At 46.9% G+C, this 22246-nt stretch overlaps 1 protein-coding gene across 1 annotated transcript in view; it reads right to left on the bottom strand.

The window, feature by feature from the left end:
• LOC107114037 (protein TMEPAI-like) overlaps window positions 1–21356 on the bottom strand; it is a 112864-nt gene extending 91508 nt beyond the window's left edge. Inside the window, 1 exon segment of the mRNA XM_015415457.1 lies at window positions 21117–21356. Within this exon segment, the coding sequence (XP_015270943.1) occupies window positions 21117–21219 (103 nt within the window). The 5' untranslated portion in view covers window positions 21220–21356.
• Between the last annotated feature and the right edge of the window lie 890 nt (window positions 21357–22246).

Genomic DNA, 22246 nt, shown 5'->3' with positions numbered 1-22246 from the left:
TATTTTAGTGGCCGCTGCCACCGTAGTGTTGGATTTACTCTCTCTCGCCCCTTTCCGGGGGTGTTTTTTAAAATTACTCATCTTCTCCCCTGCACTTGTGCTTCTTTTGTATATGTGACTGTACCACCCGCAGCAGCCATTTCGTGGCTGCACCCACCAGACTGTGTCGGAATTCCGAAGGTGCCCATAGGCTCAAAAAGGTTGGGGACCCCACAGACCTGACTTCATCATTATCGAGGGCAACTGCTTATGCTGAACAAGAAGCAGAACTAGTCAGCTGCCTTATCGATCACTAGATGGTAGGGTTGCTAAGTGACTTACTTTTAAAAGCGAGGGAGAGTTGGTCTCCGGCCGGGACATTCACACGTGCGCGCCACAATGATGTCACCCGAAGTGACGTCATCACGTTGGGCACGTCGCTGTCTGACACTTTAGCAATCAGCCTGGAAACTCTATGGTACCATAGAGGTTTCAGGCTGATTGCCGGAGCGTCAGCCGGCCACGTGCCCAATGTGATGATGTCACCCAGAGGCACTGGGGGTGGTGTTCCCCCCCGCCGGCCTTTTCCAGACCGGCGGATTGGGAACCCTTTGAGTGGGGGAACCTCCACCCTCCCGGGGGACCTGGCACCTCTACTAGATGGAGAGGTGGAATAGAAATTATTTTAACAAAACATTAAGTACCTGCTCACCTGGAACGAAGGACAACTCCATAACAACTGTTGTTAATGGCAACCCTTTGCTTTCAAAACCATCCTGAGCCTACAAAGGAAATGTGGGCGAGCTCAATGTCCCCCATACAGTGCCCACTTGTTTCAGGGCACCAGCTTCCTCTTCCCTAATGCAAAGAGCCAGTCTCAGCTTCCCTCCACCTCCAGGGAGCGGCTAGGGTTGCCCACTCTGGGTTGGAAAATATCTGGAGATTTTGAGGGCGCAGCCTGGGGAGGGCGGGGGCCTCAGCAGGGCATAATGCCATAGAGTCCACGCTCCCAAACAGCCATTTCCTCCAGGGGAACTGATCTCTGTCATCTGGAGATCAGCCGTAATACTAGGAGATCTCCAGGCCCCACCTGGAGGGTGGCAACCTTAGGTAGAACAGCTGCTTTGTAAGATCTCAGGAAGCACCACCTTTGTGTTTGTAGGAGGCAACCGTTTGGAAGCCGCCACCGCCACCATAGGAGTGTGTTGGGCTTTGGGCTGCCTAACATTTCGCAATTCGCACCAGCCAAAATACCAACCATTTTGTGGTTGGCTATGCCCCATGGCAGCCATTTTTCAGAGGCGCCAACTAACTGTTCTCAAATTAGTCACGATAACTTATGTGCTATTTTGTCTGTGGCTTCTCTCATTCACGCTAGAAACAAACAGACCATGGGTCTTTATTGTGCCTGTGACCACTTTTGGGATTCAGAGAACATGCCTGTGACTTGTTGAACGGTCATGTGAAGAATCAAACTCAGATAGAAATTGCCAAAAGTATTTTGGGTCCAGTTTATACAACCCAGGTCTCTTGTCTCAGAGATTAAGTCACAGGTTTCCAAGATGCCTGCAATATTGTTTGGACTGTACATTTTCACAGATCTTTATGCATTAATATACCTCCCCGGGAGCTGCGGTGGCTCAAGTGGTTAAGATGCTGAACTGCAGGCTGTGGAAGGTCAGTAGTTCAGCAGTTCGAGACCCAGGTTGCCGCATGACGGAGTGAGCTCCCGTCTCTAGTTCCAGCTCCTGCCAACCTAGCAGTTCGAAAGCAAGAAATTGCAAGTAGATAAATAGGTACCACTTCGGTGGGAAGGTAACAGCGTTCCGTGTGCCTTGGTGTTTAATCATGCCAGCCACATGACCATGGAAACGTCTTCGGACAGCGCTGGCTCTTCGGCTTTGAAACGGAGATGAGCACCGCAACCCTGGAGTCAGACTCGACTGGCTTTCGAGCAAGGGAACCTTTACCTTTATACCTCCCAAAAATGAGCCTATAAGCAAAATCCTAAGAAAAGTTTCCTGGGAGTAAGTCCCATTGAATTAAGTAGGATTCTGAACATATATGCTTAAGATGGCACTGTGTGCCTTACTAACAGAATGAGAGAAGATGTTCTCAACAGCAGATCTTTGGGTGGACAGAGAGAAACTAAAGGTTTTGATGTCTTTCAGTAAAGGGAGCCATCCAGAAATATTTAGGACAGACACATTAGGTAGATGGATCATTTAGAAGCTCTTTCTTGCCCAGATCATTACCAGCAACCTGCAAGGAGGGTTTTTTTAAAAAAAATAATAATGTAAAAGTTAATGTTACCTAACTGGTTTATCCACAAAAAGTAATTGGCCCATATTCCATCATCCTGCCTACACCCACCTTCCCCCCCCCCAGTGCCATAAATAGATCTGAAACAGTTTCTGCGGATGAGCATGACCCCATTTGTTTGTGCACTTTGCCGCGTGTGATTCATTCTTGGCTAGTAGCAGCTTTTTGGAATTACTAAAAGATAACTAGGAGACACAGACAGACCAATAAATGAATCACGCTTTCCATAAAGCCATACCTTGGGGCTTCTACAGACACCAGTCACAATGTGAAGGGGGGGGGGAAGACAAAGGAATTATTCATTCTCTTTGTACAATGCCATACAAAGTTAATTCATAAGGATGAACCAGAGATTCGGTATGAGGAGTCACTTGGAAATGGAAAGACGGAAAGCGTTTTAAACCTACAACCAGGAAGACTGGAGCAATCCAAAATTAGCATGTTTCTCAACATGACACCGATTATCCAGCTGCTAAACAGAAGCTCCATATGCTAGAAGTCTCGTCCTGAAGACTGAGGTCTATTTAATAAGGACCATCCTTCGGTTTGTTGCGGAAGATCTAAGTATCTGTCCTCCAGGTGTGGCACTTCCCTTCTGTCTCACCCATCACTTGCTAACTGCAACACCAAGTGATGGAGTTGCATGTCTAAATGGGCCACATGGATAACACTAGGTCCAGTTCATGGAAATCTCGATCCACTGAAGAGACAGCATGATCGGGTGATAGACACTTGTTGCTTTCTGGCTGGCTGTTTTAAGTTTCGGGTTAGAACAGATAAAAGGAAGTACTTCTTCACCCAAAGAGTGATTAACACTTGGAATTCACTGCCACAAGAAGTGGTGGCGGCTACAAGCATGGACAGCTTCAAGAGGGAATTAGATAAGCATATGGAGCAGAGGTCCATCAGTGGCTATTAGCCACAAGGTATAGATAGGGACTCTGGGGCAAGTGATGCTCTGTCATCTTGGTGCTTGGGGGGGGTCAACAGTGGGAGGGCTTCTAATGTCCTGGCCCCACTGGTGGACCTCCTGATGGCACTGGTATTTCTGGCCACTGTGTGATACAGAGTGTTGGACTGGATGGGCCTTTGGCCTGATCCAACATTGGCATCTCTTATGTTCTTATGTTCTTAAGCACTCACCACTTGGACTCCCACTGATGAAAAATAAAATATTTTAGATGTGTATAGTGGCCCTCACGGAGGTCCAGGAAGTGGGATTGCCAGGTAGCCTACTATGGTGGCCAACCTCCCACCCATGCTCCCGCTGCTTCTCCATGGAACTGCAAGAGCAAAATGGGCAGAGGCAAAACTCACCATGAGCGTTGCCCTGACGTTACGTCCTCTTTTGAATCTGGAAGGGACATCACAGTGTTACACAATGCTATGGATTTCCCAAATCTCTATGGTAAAAACCACAGAGATTTGGGAAATTCACAGAGCGTCACACAATGCAATGTGGTCACTTCCCCGTTCCAACACCAGAAATGACACCGTGATATCGCCGATGCCTAATGAGAAATCTCTGGCCTCATTTTACTCCCATTGATTCTTCAAATTTAATTTTTTATTTTAAACAGTAATAAACAGTCAGTACATATATCAGCATTGGAACTAAACTTGGTCAATACGTTAACAAGCAAGAAATGCAATGTAGTTTACATATGGTGAAATACTTCAGAATACTTTTTGGGAACTTTGAATTTAGATGACCCAGCATTAAACATATACTCAAGAAAAGGAAACCATTTCAAATGAAGATTCGATTTCTTATGGGGAAGATTCGCACTGGCAATTTACATCAGACATCTTATCCATAATATAGTAGTCCCATATTTTTAAACGCCATGAGGAAAGTAGCAGTTTATTGGGGGGCTATAACCACCTTAGCAGCCGTCAGTAAAACTGAAATAAGGTCCTGTGTAATTTCAGGAATATGGCATTCATTCCAGTGATCTAAAAGAATAAAGCCAGGTTGCAGAGGGATCAAATAACCTGTGATTTCTTTGATTGGCAAAATGATCTTGGGACCCATTTTACTCCCATTGATTGAAATCCAGGGGCTGGCAACCGTACCAGGGAGATCTGGGTCACTTCCAGCTTTTGAGGCCCCCGGGCATAATTAAAACTGTGAAACATAATGCGTATAAAAACAAGTTGTGAAACTTATCAAATGTCAAAAGATTAAGTGTTTAAATGTGAGACACATGCCCCTTGAACGGCCCTCCCGATTCTCCCCCCACAAAACTAGCCCTGCCTACATTAGCTAATAACTACTTAATGCACTTCCTGTCTTCCCCCATGCCTACAAACCCTTCAGGATGGCCCCGCTTTCTCTTGTCTGGCAACTGCAGTCATTAGTGTAAGAAGCGAAGAGGGGCGCACAGCCATGTAAGCAACTTAAAGAAACAATCCCTGTGGAAAGGAGAATTGTCGTCAACAAATATTTTCCATTGATACTTCTGTTTCACCGGAGAGAAACCCTCACTAACTAATACCGTAAGTCTGAACTACAGCAATTTGGCCAGACGTTAAGACAACCCCACAGAACAAGATTCGGAAGCTTTGGGACCTGGTGCCGTTACTTCACAAATAAGCACCATTATTAGAAAGCAGAACCAATTCTTTCTTTTTTTTAAAAAAAGTAAAACAGCTCACACTGCGAAGAAGTGTTTGAACTTTACACGTTAACAGGATCTGAATCCAAAAACAGTCAACCAATAATATTCTCCTCATACAGTCACCAAAGAACTCAGTTGCAGGGATGAATAGCCATCACAACGCGAACCCCAGCAAATAATGTCTCTGAGGGTTAACAAGTAGTGGGAGCTGAAGCTGTACAGAGTTTCCATTCAACAACTGCAATTTTATTTCATTTCACAACTGAACACAGGAAGCTCCCTTACACGGAATCGGGTCCTCGATCCGCTTTGGCGGGAGGGCGGGATAAAAATCTAATAAATAAATAAATAAAATAAAATAAATAAATAAAGTCAGTACTGTCTACTCAGACTGGAAGCTCCCTGATCTTTTTAACTGGAGATGCTGGGGATTGAGCCTGGAACCTTCTGCATGTCAAGAAGATGCTCTACCCCCACTCTGACCTGGGTAGCCAGGCAAGCCCAATCTCGTCAGATCTCGGAAGCTAAGCAGGGCCGACCCTGGCAAGGACTTGGAAGGGCGACCTCCAAGGAATACCAGGGCCGGGACGCAGAGGCAGATAATATCAAAGCCACCTCTCTGAAACGTCCTAGCCCCACTAGGAGTCACCAGAAGTCACCATGACTTCCAAGCTTGCAAGAACACACACACACACACAATACCAAGAAAAAGATGTTCTACCCCTGAGCCACTGCCCCTCCCCTATTTGCTTCATTGATCCTTCATCTTTCTCCTCAATGGGGCCCCCAAAGTGGCGTTTTCCTCTCTTCCGGTTTATCCTCACAACAGCTGTGTGATTGAGGTTCGGCTAAGAGTATGTGAGTGGTCCAAAGTCACCCAGAGAACTTCTAAGATGGAGTGGGGATTCAAGACCACTGAGGGGGCAACTTCCATGTTCAAAGGCAGTCAGCCTCTGAATCCCAGTGACAGAAGGCAACATCAGGGAACATCTGAGCCTCTGTGCCCTGCTGTTGAACCTCTAGACTAGAGGAACTGCTTGCCCACTATGTGAGACAGAATGCTGGACCAGAAGGAGCACTGGTCTGATCCAGCAGGGGTCTTCTTGCGTCCTTGAGCCTGGATGTTGCAGATCCTACGCTCTAACCACTACACTGCAGTGGCTGTTATGGGCAATTCCTTCTACACCCAAGAGATCCGTTTTAGAGGTCATTAATTCATGGGGCCGCCATATGTCGGAAGTGACTTGACGGTGCTTCAAAAGCACATTATTTTATAATCAGACATCCAGAAAAGCTTTTAGCAGAGCTATACGTACTACTTCACACATTTACACAGCTGCAAGACATGGGGAATCTCACTGGACTGTGAAGTCTTAAAGACTGAAGAGCCACCTCTTTTCTTGCAAGAATCCCTTTCAACCACGTAAGCCTTTGTTCACACGTACCAGAGATCATTTCGGGGGGGATCGCGGGGGATCGCAGTTTCCCCGGGTGAGGTACGGGGGGCAGGGCACACGACGAAGCCCCGCCCCCTGCTTCCGGCCGCCCCGCTTCCGGCCCTCATTCAGCCAGGAGGAGGCAGGAGAAGAGGGAGGGTAAGTTGCTTCCTCCCTGCCTCTCCCCACCCCTGCCTGCCTGGGGCCAGGGAGGGCCTTCGCAGGGCTTCCTTGCACTCCCGCTGGCCTTGTAGGTCCACCGCCGGGCCCCTCATGGGGCTCGGCAGTGGAGCTGCAAGGCCGGCGGCGGCCGGGACCGTTGGGGGCGGGGTGTGTGGCCTTATGACACACTTCCGGTGATGTCAGGGGGTGTGGCATATGCTAATGAGTTATGCTAATGGATTCCCCTAGCTCTTTTTCTACGAAACAACCCCTGACACGTACACACGTGTATGCTACCTGGTGTTCTTTAATGATTCAGCGCTTGTCTCATAGCTGCATAAGTGAAAAGTTATCAGGTCCAAGAATGCATCGAAGCGTATGAAGGTACTGCTTCCATGATTTCACCCGTGATGACTAGAACATCATTTGATCAAGCACGACCGTGCCAACATACTAGCATATAACAAGACATCAGGAACACGAACCAACGAACTAAACCCACCAAGGTGTCATCTCATAGAATCCAACTGAGAGTCCCCAATGGCAGAATAAGGAAGAGGACCTTTCTTTCATTCCAACCCTGGGAGGTGATCCTAGGATTAGACAACAATGACTCCATCAAATTACTTGTGGGATCCATCATATCAGCCCTGGAGACAGAGCCCATGTCAAGATGAAGCATGTGTTTACTAGCCTCCAGGTAGGGCCTGGAGCTCTCTCCAGGTTGCAAAGACAACTTCTGCTAGAAGAAATGGCAACTTTGGACATCACACTCTATGGTATGCCATAGAGTATAGGAGAAACAGAAGTCCTAGGAGATATTACATCTCCACTGAGCTCCATCCCCTCCCCGAACTCCACTTGCCTCAGGTACCACTCCCAAGTCTCCATGAATTTCTGGGGTTGCCAGCCTCCAGGTGGTGGCTGGAGACCACCTGGGATTACAACTGATCCGTTCACCTGGAGAAAGTGGCCTCTTTGGAGGGTGGACTGTATAGCATTATGCTCCATTAAAGTCCCTCCCCTTCCTGAACTCCATCCTTCTCAGGCCCCACCCCCAAAATCTCCAGCTATTTCCCAACCTGGAGCTGACAACCCTAGGGATTTCCCAAACTAGAGTTTGCAACTCTAATAAACACTGCCCTTGTTTGAGACATGGCATGAAAAAAAGAGATCTCCTTGAATTACCTCTGAATGGAAAACCAATCTACAAAATGGTTGTCCTAAAAATCTGAGTTTGGTGATCCAACAGAGCCTTTGTGCTTCTGATGGAAGAAAGTCACAACAATGGTTAAGTGGCAATTGGGTATCACAAATGATGGGATTCGGAAGACAGTTGAAGCCTTCTGAAGTGTAAACTTCATCCAGAAAAGCACCATCAACAACAGACAGAACAACAGACACAGAAAAATAACAGTACCATTAAAAGCACTGAGCAGTGGTTTACCAGCCCTGACCTGGACAGGCCAGGCTAGCCCGGTCTTGTCAGATTTCAGAAGCTAAGCAGGGTCAACTCTGGCTAATATGTGGATGGGAGACCTCCAAGGAATACCAGGGCTATGATGCAGAGGCAGGCAATGGCAAACCACCTCTGAAAGTCTCATGCCTTGAAACCCCATGGGGTCGCCATAAGTCAGCTGTGACTTGATGGCATTTACCACTAGTGGATTACTACATTTGGGGTGTTCAAAAACTGCCTGTTTGATGAGCCAGAAGACTTCAGTTCCAGGCTGGATCCGTAGCTGATTCTAGAAGACAAACATTTCATTGTTGGGTTAACTTTTCGAGGTTCTTATGTAAGCCGCCCTGAGCCCACCTCGGCAGGGAGGGTGGGGTAAAAATCAAAGTAATAAATAAAAATAAAATAAATAAACCCTTCCTAACACTGAGACTCGGGGGAAGAGTCATATAGATTTCCATTAGCCTGCCAACTGGTAACAACATACCACAGAGCACTCATAGACATGTGGGGAACCAGTCATCTGTAGCACTCGCCCACATTTATTTATTTAAAATTTATATCTCACAGTCATCACCAGCATTGCTTTGAAGACAGCTATCAACATGGGAATTTTTCTTCCCCCCATGAAACCAACAGTTTTTTAAAAATCGCAAAAGGATCAGTGGGAAGAACAAGTGTGTTGGCTACAGTGCGTCAAGTCACAACCAATTTACAGCGACCTGGTCGAGTTTTCAAGACAAGAGATGGTTTGCCCATTGCCTGCCTCTGCTTAGTGACCCTGGCCTTCCTTGGTTGGTCTCCCATCCAACTACTAACCAGGGGCTGACCCTGCTTAGCTTTCGAGATCTGAGAAGATCAGGCTAGCCTGGGCCATCCAAGTCAGGGCAATAAGAATGTGACCAGCATAAAAACCATGAGAACATCAACAATTAGAAGCTATTTTTAAAGTTTTATGATGCTATTTCTTTTTATCATATAAAAATATTTTTTAAACCTGTAGCCTACCACTAAATAGGAGCTGCGGTGGCTCAGGTGGTTAAGACACTGAACTGCAGGCTGTGGAAGGTCAGTAGTTCAGCAGTTCGAGACCCGGGTGCCGCATGATGGAGTGAGCTCCCATCTCTAGTTCCAGCTCCTGCCAACCTAGCAGTTCGAAAGCAAGAAATTGCAAGTAGATAAATAGGTACCACTTCGGTGGGAAGGTAACAGCATTCCGGGCGCCTTGGTGTTTAGTCATGCCGGCCACATGACCATGGAAACGTCTTCGGACAGCGCTGGCTCTTCGGCTTTGAAACGGAGATGAGCACCGCAACCCTAGAGTCGGATTAGACTGGCTTTCGAGCAAGGGAACCTTTACCTTACCACTAAATAGAAAATAAGCTAGAAAGTACCAACAAAAACAGAAGTGACCAAGACAGACCACCACCAATGTCAGAGTCTGGAACAGCAAATAAAAAGCCTGGGAAAATAAAGACATTCTTGTCTGGCTTCTGAAGACCAGCGTGTTTGGCACCAGGCAAATGGTAGAGTTCCATAATATGGGTGCCACAACAGACGTGGTCCTGTAACTTATCCCGTTTAGCTCTGAAGGAGAGGGTGGTGGGGTTGCCAGCTCCAGGTTGGGAAATACCAGGAGATTTTGGAGATGGAGCATGAGGAAGGCGAGGTTTGAGGAGTGGAAGGACTTCCATGGGGTATAATGCCATACAGTCCACCTTCCAAAGCAGCCATTTTCGCCAGGTGAACTGATCTCTGTTGCCTGGAGATCAGTTGTAATAGTGAGATCTCTTCAGCCACCACCTGGAGGTTGGTAACTTTAGAGGGCAGGCAGAGCAGAGCTTTGGACACTGACCCATGTCTACAGACAGAACTGGTTACTATCATTACAAGAACTCTCAATACAAGAACTCGTGGGCACTCCATGAAATTGCTGAGGGGTCAGGTTAGAACATAGAAAAAGAAGTACTTCTTCACCCAAAGAGTGATTAACACATGGAATTCACTGCCACAGGAGGTGGTGGCGGCTACAAGCATGGACGGCTTCAAAGGGGAATTAGATAAGCATATGGAGCAGAGGTCCACTTGTGGCTATTATCCACAAGGTATAGACAGGGACTCGGGGCAACTGATGCTCTGTATTCTTGGTGCTTGCGGGGGGCCAATAGTGTGAGGGCTTCTAGTGGCCTGGCCCCACTGCTGGACCTCCTGATGGCACCTGGTATTTTTGGCCACTGTGTGACAGAGTGTTGGACTGGATGGGCCATTGGCCTGATCCAACATTGGCTTCTCTTATGTTCTTATTTAAACCTAATACCTGGTCCTACATCTCCACTTTCTTTAATATCCAATAGGTGGCAGAGTACAATTCTCCTGGCTAGGCAGGCTATCACCAACTCCCTGTCTAGTTATGTGTACACTGGGGTGTTTTCACTGGGAAATGGCCATCTGTATTCACCACTGGATGCTTTCAACCCATTCCTTAAACATAAGACCCGAACAAATCCACCTTGCCATCCACCTTGCTCTGTAACTGGTTTTCAAGCAGTGACCCAATCCAGATAATTTTGAACAGGGATAGACTTGAGATGAAGAGGAGGAGGAGGAGATTGGATTTATACCTTGCCCTTCACTACCCGAATGAGTCTCAGAGCGGCTTACAATCCCTTTCCCTTCCCCTCCCCACAACAGACACCCTGTGAGGTAGGTGTGGCTAAGAGAGCTCTGAGAGAACTGCTCTTTCCAGAACAGCTCTGAGAGAACTATGACTGACCCAGGGTCATGCCAGCAGCTGCATGTGGAGGAGTGGGGAATCTTCCAGATTAGAGTCCGTGCTTCTAACCACTACAGCAAACTGGCTCTCAGTTAGCCTAAAGTTAGCCTAATGAACAAATCATGTTGACTGTTTTGTCAGTTTTGCTGGAATAACCCCCATCCCGATTGAGGTTTATAAGGTTATGCATGGGAAAGAGCAGGTAGAGAAAGAGGTACTTTTCTCCCTTTCTCACAATACAAGAACTCGTGGGCACTCCATGAAATTGCTGAGTGGTCGGGTTAGAACGGATAAAAGGAAGTACTTCTTCACCCAAAGAGTGATTAACACATGGAATTCACTGCCACAGGAAGTGGTGGAGGCTACAAGCATGGACGGCTTCAAAAGGGAATTAGATAAGCATATGGAGCAGAGGTCCATCAGTGGCTATTAGCCACAAGGTATAGATAGGGACTCTGGGGCAAGTGATGCTCTGTCATCTTGGTGCTTGGGGAGGTCAACAGTGGGATGGCTTCTAATGTCCTGGCCCCACTGGTGGACCTCCTGATGGCACTGGTATTTCTGGCCACTGTGTGACACAGAGTGTTGGACTGGATGGGCCTTTGGCTTGTTCCAACATTGGCATCTCTTATGTTCTTATGTTCTTATCCCACCAACTGAAGATTAGTTTTGCAATTTGCAACGTCAACACCTTGGCACAGACATTCATGGCTCAGGCTAAAACACCTCGGCTTCAACCGTTCTTAGTAATGTTAAGTCATCTTTTGACATTTGTGTTGTGAATCTCTGCTATTGGGAATCAGTTTTGATCTCCCCTTATAGCCTGGGCAGACCCTCACAGATCTCGGTGGAGTCAGCAAAGGTATTCAAAGGCTTCTTTAGTGCGTGTGTAAGCCCATTCTAGGAACACTTCAACACATACATGTATCAAGGGGACGCTTAATGTACACCGCTCTCTCTAAAAAGCACTTTGGGCCTATTCACCTAGTCAGATCCCTCAGGTTAATAACCCCTTAACTTCCCGCTTCCTGCTAATCAAAAGAGCAAGGAGGCAGGCAATAAGAACAAAGCCATAAACGCCGCTTGAGGTCTTGAGGAAGAAATTAATATTTCACTGCAGAAAAAGTTACCGGTGTGAACTCTTGCAACGGTGCCAGATCAGTTACCCAAGATAATAAGAAGTACAGTGGAATGATCTGAACACAACTCTGTGGTATACGGCTGGAGCGAAGACCTTTAAGCCTGAATGCCTTGGGCCTGAAACACGAGGACAGCACTGGATCGCATAAATTATTTTGATTCAATTTGAAGCATCTCCCAATCCCGCAAACAGATAGGGCTAAATAACAGATCCTATGTTATGCTTTTTATCTGGCACCTTAAAGCCATTTCACATTACATTTCAGGTGCACACCTAACATTAGAGGCGCCAACTCGGGCTTGGGAAATCTGGGAGCAGTGGCAAGAGAGGGGCGAGTTTGGGGAGGTGAGGGGCCTCAGCAGGGCTGAGACGTCAGTCTAGGACTTCCTTTTCTCCTAGCTTCTATGGTATACCATAGAGTCCACCCTCCAAAGCTGCCATTTTCTCCAGGGAAACTGCTCTCTGCAGTCTGGAGACCAGCTAAAATTCTGGGAGAACTCCAGATACCCATCGGGAACTCCAGGACTGCAATCTGGAGATTGGTAGCCATACCTAAAGCACTGCAAGTGTACATATGGCACAGGTCAAGTAAGAGCCCTGCCCACCTGAAACCCCCCCCTGTACCAGAAGAAGATGGCTTCACACTGGCCCTCTTCCATGCCTCTTTTAAAGGAAGAGCTGCAACTGCACGTGTCGTGTTGCTGCATCTATCTTCTCACAAGGAGAACTCGCAGTCATTCCTATAGGACAGTGGTTCTCAACCTTCCTAATGCCATGACCCTTTAATACAGTTCCTCATGTTGTGGTGGCCCCCAACCAATGTTCCCTCTCTGCTGTGGAATCTTGTGAGCAAAAATTCTACTTTGTGAGCTACTTGTGTTAAACTTGTGAGCGAGCTGTTTGGCTACTGCATAAATTAGTTTGCTCTGGAGCCCTCCTTCCTGAGCTGAGACAAAAATGTGTGAGTTGGAGACTAAAAAACTGTGAGCTAGCTCACACTAACTCAGCTTAGAGGGAACACTGCCCCCAACCATAAAATTATTTTCGTTGCTATCATAAGACCATCGAAAATTTGTGTTTTCCGATGGTCTTAGGCGACCCCTGTGAAAGGGTCCGACCCCCAAAGGGGTCGCGACCCACAGGTTGAGAACCACTACTATAGGAGGAAGGGAGAGGATATGCTTGTAGGCATGGCCAGGTCCCAACCTCCAGCCTTTGCCAAGCCACTGCCAATAAGCTGCGAATTGGGCAAGTAGCTTTTTAAGGGGCTGCTCGTTGTGGCAGTCTGCCTCAAATTCAAGGAACATGTGGGCAAAATCACAATTATGACACACACCAGGACCCTGTCATTAGCTACAGTTCCTTCTTCACAGTACAGAAGCATGGCTGAGTTTACCTTTGTGTAATACATGAAGGACCATGAAAAAAAACCCCAACTATAGTTGGCAAAAGAAGCTTCCAAATGCAAAGGCATTAGTCAGAACAAAATGTTTGGGACAGGTTCACTCAGCCTAGAGATCCGTTTTTGATACCAGGGCAATATTCTGTACAATGTAAATAAGAAAGTGAAGAGCTTATGGCCTCGTTTAGACTCTCCTTTTTCCACACCAAAAAGTAGCCACTGCCTAACGTCTTCACACATTCAGAAGCAGAGCTTCCCAGGGCAAATAATTTGGTTTCCAGACAAGCCTGGTTCCTCTTGGTTTATAGGACAAACTTGTGTGTCACTTTTCTGAAGGGACTTGAAGTTTATTTCCCAAAGTGGTAAAAAACAAACAAACAGACAGGCCACTGCTGGTAACTATATTCTTTCAGTTCCATATCTTATTGTCCTTGAGGTGATGAAGGTTCCCATGCGGAATCAGCCAAGTGGCTTTGGGCACGTTCAAGTGCTCATGGAACCATCAGTTTTGCACTTTGGGTTCCATGAGGGAAGGGAACATAGTCAGTTTGGGATTAAAACCTCACACGGGAACAATTTTTTTTTTTTTTAAAGGATGGGGAAGAGCACCCAGGAGACAGGAAAACAAGAAGTTAGGGAGATAAGGTGGTTGAAGGAAAGGAACAAAGAAAATGGGGAATGAAACAGGGTAATAGAGGGAGGCTCTGAAGACATATCAGAGGGGCTGTGTACTACAGGGGAGGGAAGACAGGAGGACTGGGGGAGCTGGCCGAGAGATGGAATAGCACAGGGAAGTGGGACAGAGCAGGCAGTGGCTTGAAAAGCAGAACCAGGGGGGGGGAAACAGCGGCTGGTGAAGAGACCTGGGGCAGAAGACTGGAAGAGCCAAGGAAAAAGTAGGCCTAGCAGGGAGGGGGTCGGCATCTGGTAGTGGGCAGGGACTGCAGGACCCCTGGCTGCTAGGCCTTTTGTCTAGATCGTGACAGGGGAATTGTGCCAGTCGTGACTTCTTTTGTTACTTCAACTTTGTGACCTAGCAACCCTCAAAGGGCCAAAAACCAGCGTCTGTGTAGGAACCGAATTTCACAGATTTGACTTGAACCAACCTGCCACAGTCTGATGTGGGCAGAAAACTTCTGTTATCACCTTTGCTTTGGCATCTAACACCACAGCCATCTTCTGCTAAATCATACACTAAAAAGCAAAAGAATCTTCCTTGAAATGACAAAAAAATATGTGAATTAAGGTCCTCGCATTGAGTATCGTTCATTTGTAACTTAAGCAGCGTCATTGCATTAGTCTTAATGTGCACCTACAATCACCACAGCAACACATTTTAAATAAAAAGCGTAGAGGACCCTCTATTGTTCAGACATTAAGCATCTGGACATCCCAGTTGACCAAGTTCACCATGGCAGCATCATACCAGGATAGCAGAATCCTCTGGTACCAATACCTGGCTTACCGGAACATGTCTGATATCTCCCAGACCATTCAGATAATGCTATTTCTCTATCATCAATGCTCAGAAAAAGCTACATTGTCAAAGATTTCTCACACACATTTCTTGTCCCTCTTACATGTAAACAGAATCGGGTGTGGTTAAAGGTGGATTTCCCCCCCCCCACTCTTTGAAGGTACTCTTAAAAGTGGAACACTTAATACTCATTAGTGACTGTGAATAGGGAACGGAGGAGGAAATAATTCAGATTCACTAATCTGGAATAACGGAGTACAACCTAGCACACGGACACACACATACTGACCTCTCTCCCCCCCTCTGTGGGAAATACAGCTTCCCTGGATTGAAGCAGACAGCCCTTGTGCTATTCTCCAAAAGCTACCCTGATTCAGCAGCTACACACAAACCCCATTGACAATACCAGGCAGAACCAACACAGAGAAGTAACAGTTTCTAGGAATCGTAGGAAACAAAAAGTGGGTGAATGAAGGGAGCACGGCCCTTACTCGGCTGATCTGACCGATTTGTTATTTACAGACGCAGCAGCCGACAGCACGATCTGCCTTGACCCCATTTCACTTTGTCTGGCTGATTAGGACCACACCAGAGATGTCTGGCTGGCTGCTCGGAAAGCATCGCTGTGAATGGTTGCTATGACGGGGTCGGAGTACTCGCCTGGTCTGTACAGGTGCATCGCTGTGAATGGTTGCTATGACGGGTCGGAGTACTCGCCTGGTCTGTACAGTAGTCAAGACTTTGAACTTGGAAGGGGAGGGGGAGGTGGCGGGAGAGAAGCAGAACAGAGCCTTTCGGTAATCCTAACCCAAGAGTTCAGCACTGAAGGTGGGTTTCTTCTCTGTCTAAACATACAGATGTTCGTTGGAAATACAGCCTCCCCCAAAGTCTTTGCCTAAGGGTGCTATTACTAAATAACTGATCATTCTTTATTTGAGCAGGCTCCATAGTGAGAGAAGACTAACAGGGTTTTTAAAAGTAATTTTAGGAGGGCAGCTAGGTTGCTCGGCAGTAGAAGAGCTGGATTCAAGTCCAGCGGCACCTTAATGACCAACAAGATTTCTGGAGTATAAATTTCCAAGAATCAACGCTCTCTAACGAAGGGAGTTCTGACTCTCAAAAGCTTATACCTCCAAAATCTTGTTGGTCTCTGGGGTGCTACTGGACTCTAATCTAGCTTTGGGGGTGGGGGAGGTAAACATTGTTTAAAGCATAATATTTCTTTGCAGAATTCCACACCTTCCATAGCTTTCCAGAAGTAGATGAAGTTAATATCTCTCCCTTGTATGAGATGCTTTTGCTGCTCATTAGGGGTGAGTATACCAAAGAGCATTCCGTGGGGCTCAATTAATCTGTAACACACTTATTCCTTGTCCCTCTTATATGCACACAGAAGTGGTTAAAAGTCAATCCCCCTCCACACTTTGAAGGTATGTTTAAATGGGGAAAATAGGGATCTTAATATCCATTAGAGACTGTGAATTAGGAAACAGGGGAGAGGAAATAATTAAGATGCATTGGCCTGGAATCAGAGGGTGCATACTATAACATGGACTGAAGTAATTGAAGGCATTCTAGACTTCTTAGCTCTCTACCCAGTTTTTTTTTTTTAAAAAAAAAGACTGATGCAGAGAGAACAGAAAACTGTACATGACGTTAAAAAGCGCTATATGCTTTGTCCATAGGAGCCTATCTACTTCAGTCCCTAAAGATTTCAGGGAAAAGTCTAGTTCCAGAAAGAGTTCGTGTTTCAAGGGACCTGATCCGAGATGAGTGTTGACAAGAGGCAGAGCAAAGTTGCTGGAGATGGGCAGACAGCTAGAAACAAACACCCCTAAGAAAGTAAGAATAAGTCTTTCTGCAAACTTGGGTGCAGCCCAAATCTACTCATTTTTACTCAGACGTAAGCCTCATCAATTTTAATACATGCACATACCCAGGCAGCGCCAAAGTAATTCCTCTATCTTGCTCCCTGCCCAGTTTTACCATAGCGTTTTGACACAGATTTATCAAGACGTGAATCTTCCCAGCACTGGCAATTCACACCTTGAAGAACAATTTTTTGAAACTGCATCCCATTCTCAAAGTGCCAAGGAATCATTTGAAAGAGAACAAATTGTTCCAAGCAGGAAACTTTTGCTGTGCTGTCAAGACTCTTTTCCTCCACAAGGAAGTTAAGAACACATTTGGACTATGCCGATAAAAAAAAAAAATCTTTTATAATAATGTGTCCAATGCTCAGAAAATAAAATAAAATAAAATATTCTCTTAATAAGGGAATGAGGAATGCCATTAGGGGCTGACTTAAAACAATTCACTTTCAAAGTCAAAAGACAATTGGTTTCATCACACATTCTACGGAGCCAGCTCAAATCAAGAAGGATCAGCTCTTTAGTAATAACAACCTTAAATAAAAATCTAGCTTCACATTCTCAGAACGGAATGGCTATTTAAAAGTTATCCAGTTGCACCTGCACACAGAGTCAAGGCTGAAGTTAAATTGAAATGAGGTCAATTTTTGGCTCTCTGAATTCTGAAAACAGCAAGAACACAGTCAAACAGTTCTTCAGTGAGGCCAGACAAACTCCCAAATGTTATTTGCTGCTGCTCAGTATGTCCAGGAGGACACAAGGAAGACAGAGACCCAGATTCTCTATCCACATTACGAGATGGTATTCTATTACCTTACACGCTTCCCTATCTACCGAGTACCAAAGGGAAATTTCGTTCCATTGTAGATATGCCTTATGAAGACTTCATTATAAGACCATGTAAAATGCTTGAGGGCATTTTAAAGCTTCCTGCTAGGAACTGTATTTGAAAATAAGCCCACCTGAGTTCAATGGGGCTTCTTCCTCTTGGGCAGGCTTCATTGAGATTACAGACAGAGTTAGATTTTGCCACTGAATGCCAATGAGAGCAAGTAGAATTTAAAAATCAAAACCGAGTCTAGCTTTAATCTCTTTAAATATTCCTTTATGCACAGCATTGTAGAATTCCCAAACAAGTACAAAGATCTAGCTAGAAGACTGACTCTTGGGTTAAGGTGGGGGCTATTAAAGAAACAGGCGCTTGCTTGCAAACAGTACATATGAATAAAGAACAGACAGGGAGGATTTGACCAACAGGAGACAGCACAAATGCCCCCCCCCCATGTTTGTACAGCAATTAAAGAAAACTATACAGAAATAAAATGGCTTAACATTCCCTGCCCTATTTCTCTTTTAGCATCCAGTCCTAATGCAAGAGGGTATGTGTTAAATATATATATATTCTGAATGCATTGCTACCAATGCTAACCTTGCTGGTCAAATCCCCCTGAGTATCACTTCGTCAGAAGAGAGAAATGAAGTCTGTTTGGAAAAGCAGACAAGTAAATTAACAGGACTGCCTCAGTGTCAGCCAAAACATCATTATGGCTGATTAGCCAAGAGGAAGAGACTGAAATAAAAGTGATGAATTTGAAGAGGGAATACACACACGCACACGTATAGAAGGGCAGGGATATTTGGCATTACATTACAGAGCAGGCAGAAGCCCTCGGTGCATTTCTGCAGCAAATAAGACACTGTAAATAATCCAAAGTCACAGCCAAACCAGTTTAAAGATCAGAGCCGAGATGAATGTGGGGGGGAGGGGAGAGAAATCCATGTTAATTGTCGTGATATTTAGAGAGATAATCACATTTTCACTGTGGACATTGATTTTTAATTTGCAGACTTTACGATGAAATAATTTGACACCTCCATCCCCACCAGGAAGGGGGGGGAAGACCCCCCCCCAAGCCATTAGAAGGAGAGAGGCCTGCTGTGTCTGGTGTCTAGTGGGGTTGTAGCCACTGCAAGGGCACAGACATGCTCAGAATTAATGAGAATGTGGCCATGTACGGCTTGCATCCTATGCACAGGCTTCAGGATGTTTAAATACCAGACCGCCAACATGCACAGAAAAAGGAGGGGAGGTAAGAAAAGAAGGTGACAAATCAGCCAGACTCATCACAGAACGGCAGGTATTAAAAATATTATAGACTCTGGGGTCTCCCAGCACGTCCTTATGTTAAAAGAATTAGGAATGGGTTAGATCCGGGGCACAAATATTACGGAGTCAAAGAGAAAACGGCAGTATTCTATGGCTTCAAGCTGTTATGCTCCCCCCCCCCATTCCACTGTGGGGCATTTTACAAAGAGGCTGAAATAGATCTTCCAACATTTTCTCACCTACCTGCCTACTTATCTCTCCCCACACACAATATTATTTTAAAAAACAACATCACCCTTCAAGGAAGTTGGATTAATGCTATTACTGGATGCATCATAAGATCTAGGATGGTTACATTTAATTAGTTAGCTTAAAGAAACTTTACAGACACACACGGGGGGGGGGGGGGGAGAGTTGTGAGTTCTGTCTGGCTTCGCTTTTCCCAAAGGCTAGACTGATCCGTAATCTACTTCTCAGACCAAGCGATTGCTATTTATAGACACCAATTCTAGCTTGCTGGACGGAGCATTTGCATTCCCCTGCAGACACACACAAACACACACACACACCAGACTAGGGAGACGACTTAATTGCTAAACTGTTATCTTATTTCACCATGGGAGTGTGTCACAAAGCAATTAGCTAATGCCTCCAATAACCCCCCCCCTTTTCCTAAATGAAGGCAGCCACCGCTTAAATATTTTGGAGTACAAAACTGGAGCAGAAAGCCAAAAGACATAAGTAAAGCCCTGCTGGGCAGTGTTCCTTCTAAGCTGAGTTAGTGTGAGCTAGCTCACAGGTTTTTAGCCTCTGGCTCACACATTTTTGTCTTAGCTCAGGAAGGATGGCTCCAGGGCAAACTAATGTATGCAGCAGCCAAATCACTCACTCACAACTTGAATGTAGGTAGCTCACACAGTAGAATTTTTGCTCACAAGACTCCGCAGCTTAGAGGGAGGGAGCACGGCTGCTGGGTCGGATCAAAACTCCATCTCCTCCAACCCTTCCCGTCCCAAACAGCCTAGGCAGATTTCACTTGGGAAAGTGACAAGCAAGGGCATGGGGGCCACAGCTCGTTATCCCCCCCCAGGTACCTGACATTAAGACAGACTGCTTCAGACCATGGAGGTTCCTCCATCTAGGGTCTCAGAGGGCTGGATTTGTCCAAAGCACCTCCATCCCCCCCCCCACCGCGCAGTTTAAAGGGGTCCCGAGCAAGAGGCGATTCAATTTAAAAAAAAAAACACGCTTGGGTGGGTTAGGAGTAACTGGAAAGGGTTAAAGTGTTTCCAAGTCGGGGCGGGGGGCGATGAAGGAGGAAGGGGTCCCGCTTTGCACGGGGGGTCAGAGAGGGGAAAGAGGAGATCGCGACCGGGCGGGAGAGGCGATTAACAGGCTGGCCGGGCTCTCAGAGCAGGAGAGGCGGCGTCGTGGGAGAAAAAGGCTCCCGGGGTTGCTCGGGGATTCTCCAACCGAGCATGTGCTTTAAATAGCCCGAGCAGGCTGTTCCCCCCCGTCTGGCTTAGGAAGTGCACAAAGCTCCTCGGGGCGATCAGACTCCGTGCCCGGGATCCCTCTCCCCCGACCCCTCCTCGGTCAGTCGGCCCTTGCGCCTTTTCCCTTCCCCCAAAGGAGACCCCGGCCAAGGAAGGGTCTCCCACCCAACGCGTCCCCTCCCCTCTCAGATGTCTGTATCCAACGCCGGCGACACGCAGATCAATCAGTACCAGCGACTCTGTCTCGCTCTCCCCCCCCTCCTGCCCGGCAACTCTGATTAAGCGCAACATCGACACGAATGGGGGGGAGGAGAGAGAGATCCGAGCTGAAGTTCCACCTCGACCAAGAAAGCAACTTTGGGAAGCGGAGAGGGGGAGAAACAGAAAAGCTGGCCTCCTCTTCCTTCTCCTCCTCCAGAAACCCTAAAAGCGGATTTTTTTTAAAAAAAAGTATGCACTTTTTTCATTTTTTGCGGTGCTTTTTTTTTTTAAGCCGTTTTCTAAAAACTTTTTAATTTTGGGGCACCCACATCAGCATAACGCCCCAAGCCGGGGGGGGGGCGGCGGAAACAGGCGCAGATTCAAGAATCCTGGGGAAAGGGGGAGACCGCGATTCGGAACCCAGCGACACACAGTTCCCCCCCTCCACGGCACCGTCACCCCCTTTTCCCTCCCCCCCCCTTAAAAACCGTGCAATGAAACCGACGGCGAGAGACCAAGCAAGGGAACGATCAGGCTGCCCAGATTTCATCCAAACTCCCGAAGGAAACAGCCCACCGTTCCCGAGAAACAAACAGCCCCCCCGCCGGCCCATTAAAAATACTTTTTTGGGGGTGGGGAGTTAAGAACCAAATAAATCAGGCTACTTACTGATCTCCATACTCTGAAACAAAGACCGTTTGCAGTTGCATGTACAGGAGACATTCGGCTGGATGACTCCGGCGGTGCCGTTGAGACCCATCAAGTTATACATTTAAAAAAAAAGTAGGAGAAACAAAGGGACGGGAAGACCCCAAAAGGTCTCCGGGCAGCATAACATAAAGACGGGGTTCTCCTTAGAGGTGGGGGGTACGATGTGGGAAGGAGGAGGAGGACGAAGGAAAAAAAAACCCCAGGAACTTAAAAAAAAAACCTTTAATTTTTTTTTTAAAAAAACCCTCCCTCCAAAAAAATAATAATAATTGCCAAAAACAAAATGAGAGTCAGAGACGCTCGAAAGGGCTCTCAGCTCCGAAGACCTGCTCCTTCCTCGACCCCCCCTCCCATTCCCCCTCCGGACCTAGAAGTTCGCACAGCGCTGGGGCTTGGAAGAGACGTTCGACTTTGTTTCCGTCTCCCTCTCGCTCGCTCGCTCTCCCTCGCCTGCCCAGATAAGAGCTTCGTAACTTCCCCCCTCCCCGCTTCGCTTCGCTCCTCATTCAAGTCCAAGGAGATTCAGTTTCATACGCGAGAGCGGGGAGGCTGAAGCAGACAGACGGGGTGACGTCAGCGCTATGCTGGAACTGCCCTTTCCAACGGGGAGGGAGGGGGGAGTGAACGAAATCTATAAGAGAAGGGAGAGAGGAAAGAGAGGGAGGAGGGAAGGGCTGCCCCGCCGTCCAATCACAGGTGCGCCAGCCTGTGGCCACGCCCTTTCGGCCCTAACCCCGCCCCGTCGTGCCTCTTAAAGACAAAGATGCGCCAGGACTTTGCTTCTTAGCAAAGCGAAAGGCTGCCCGGGATTGGAAAGCCGGTGTGAGGCTTCGAGGCACCAACAGAGGGAGATTGCTCCTTGTTGGCTAGTCCTAAATCCTTCGTCCTTTATGCAAGCGGGCAAGGGCCTCCGTACTTCGGATCTAAGTGGGGTGGGGAGTGATAATACATTGAATTATTATGATTATTTTAAAATGATAATTGTTTAAATCGCTCTTGGGGGTTCTTCGGAGTTACCCGAGCGGATGCATTCGGCGAGAGGAAGCGGTTTCGCGACTGGAGTTGGGGAGGGGAGAGGTGGCGGGGTG

This window comes from Gekko japonicus, unplaced genomic scaffold (genome assembly GCF_001447785.1).
Source record: "Gekko japonicus isolate JY-2015 unplaced genomic scaffold, Gekko_japonicus_V1.1 scaffold1352, whole genome shotgun sequence".
NCBI lineage: Eukaryota > Metazoa > Chordata > Lepidosauria > Squamata > Gekkonidae > Gekko > Gekko japonicus.
The sequence above is the reverse complement of the archived record's forward strand: the minus strand, read 5'-3'. Positions and strand labels throughout refer to the sequence as shown.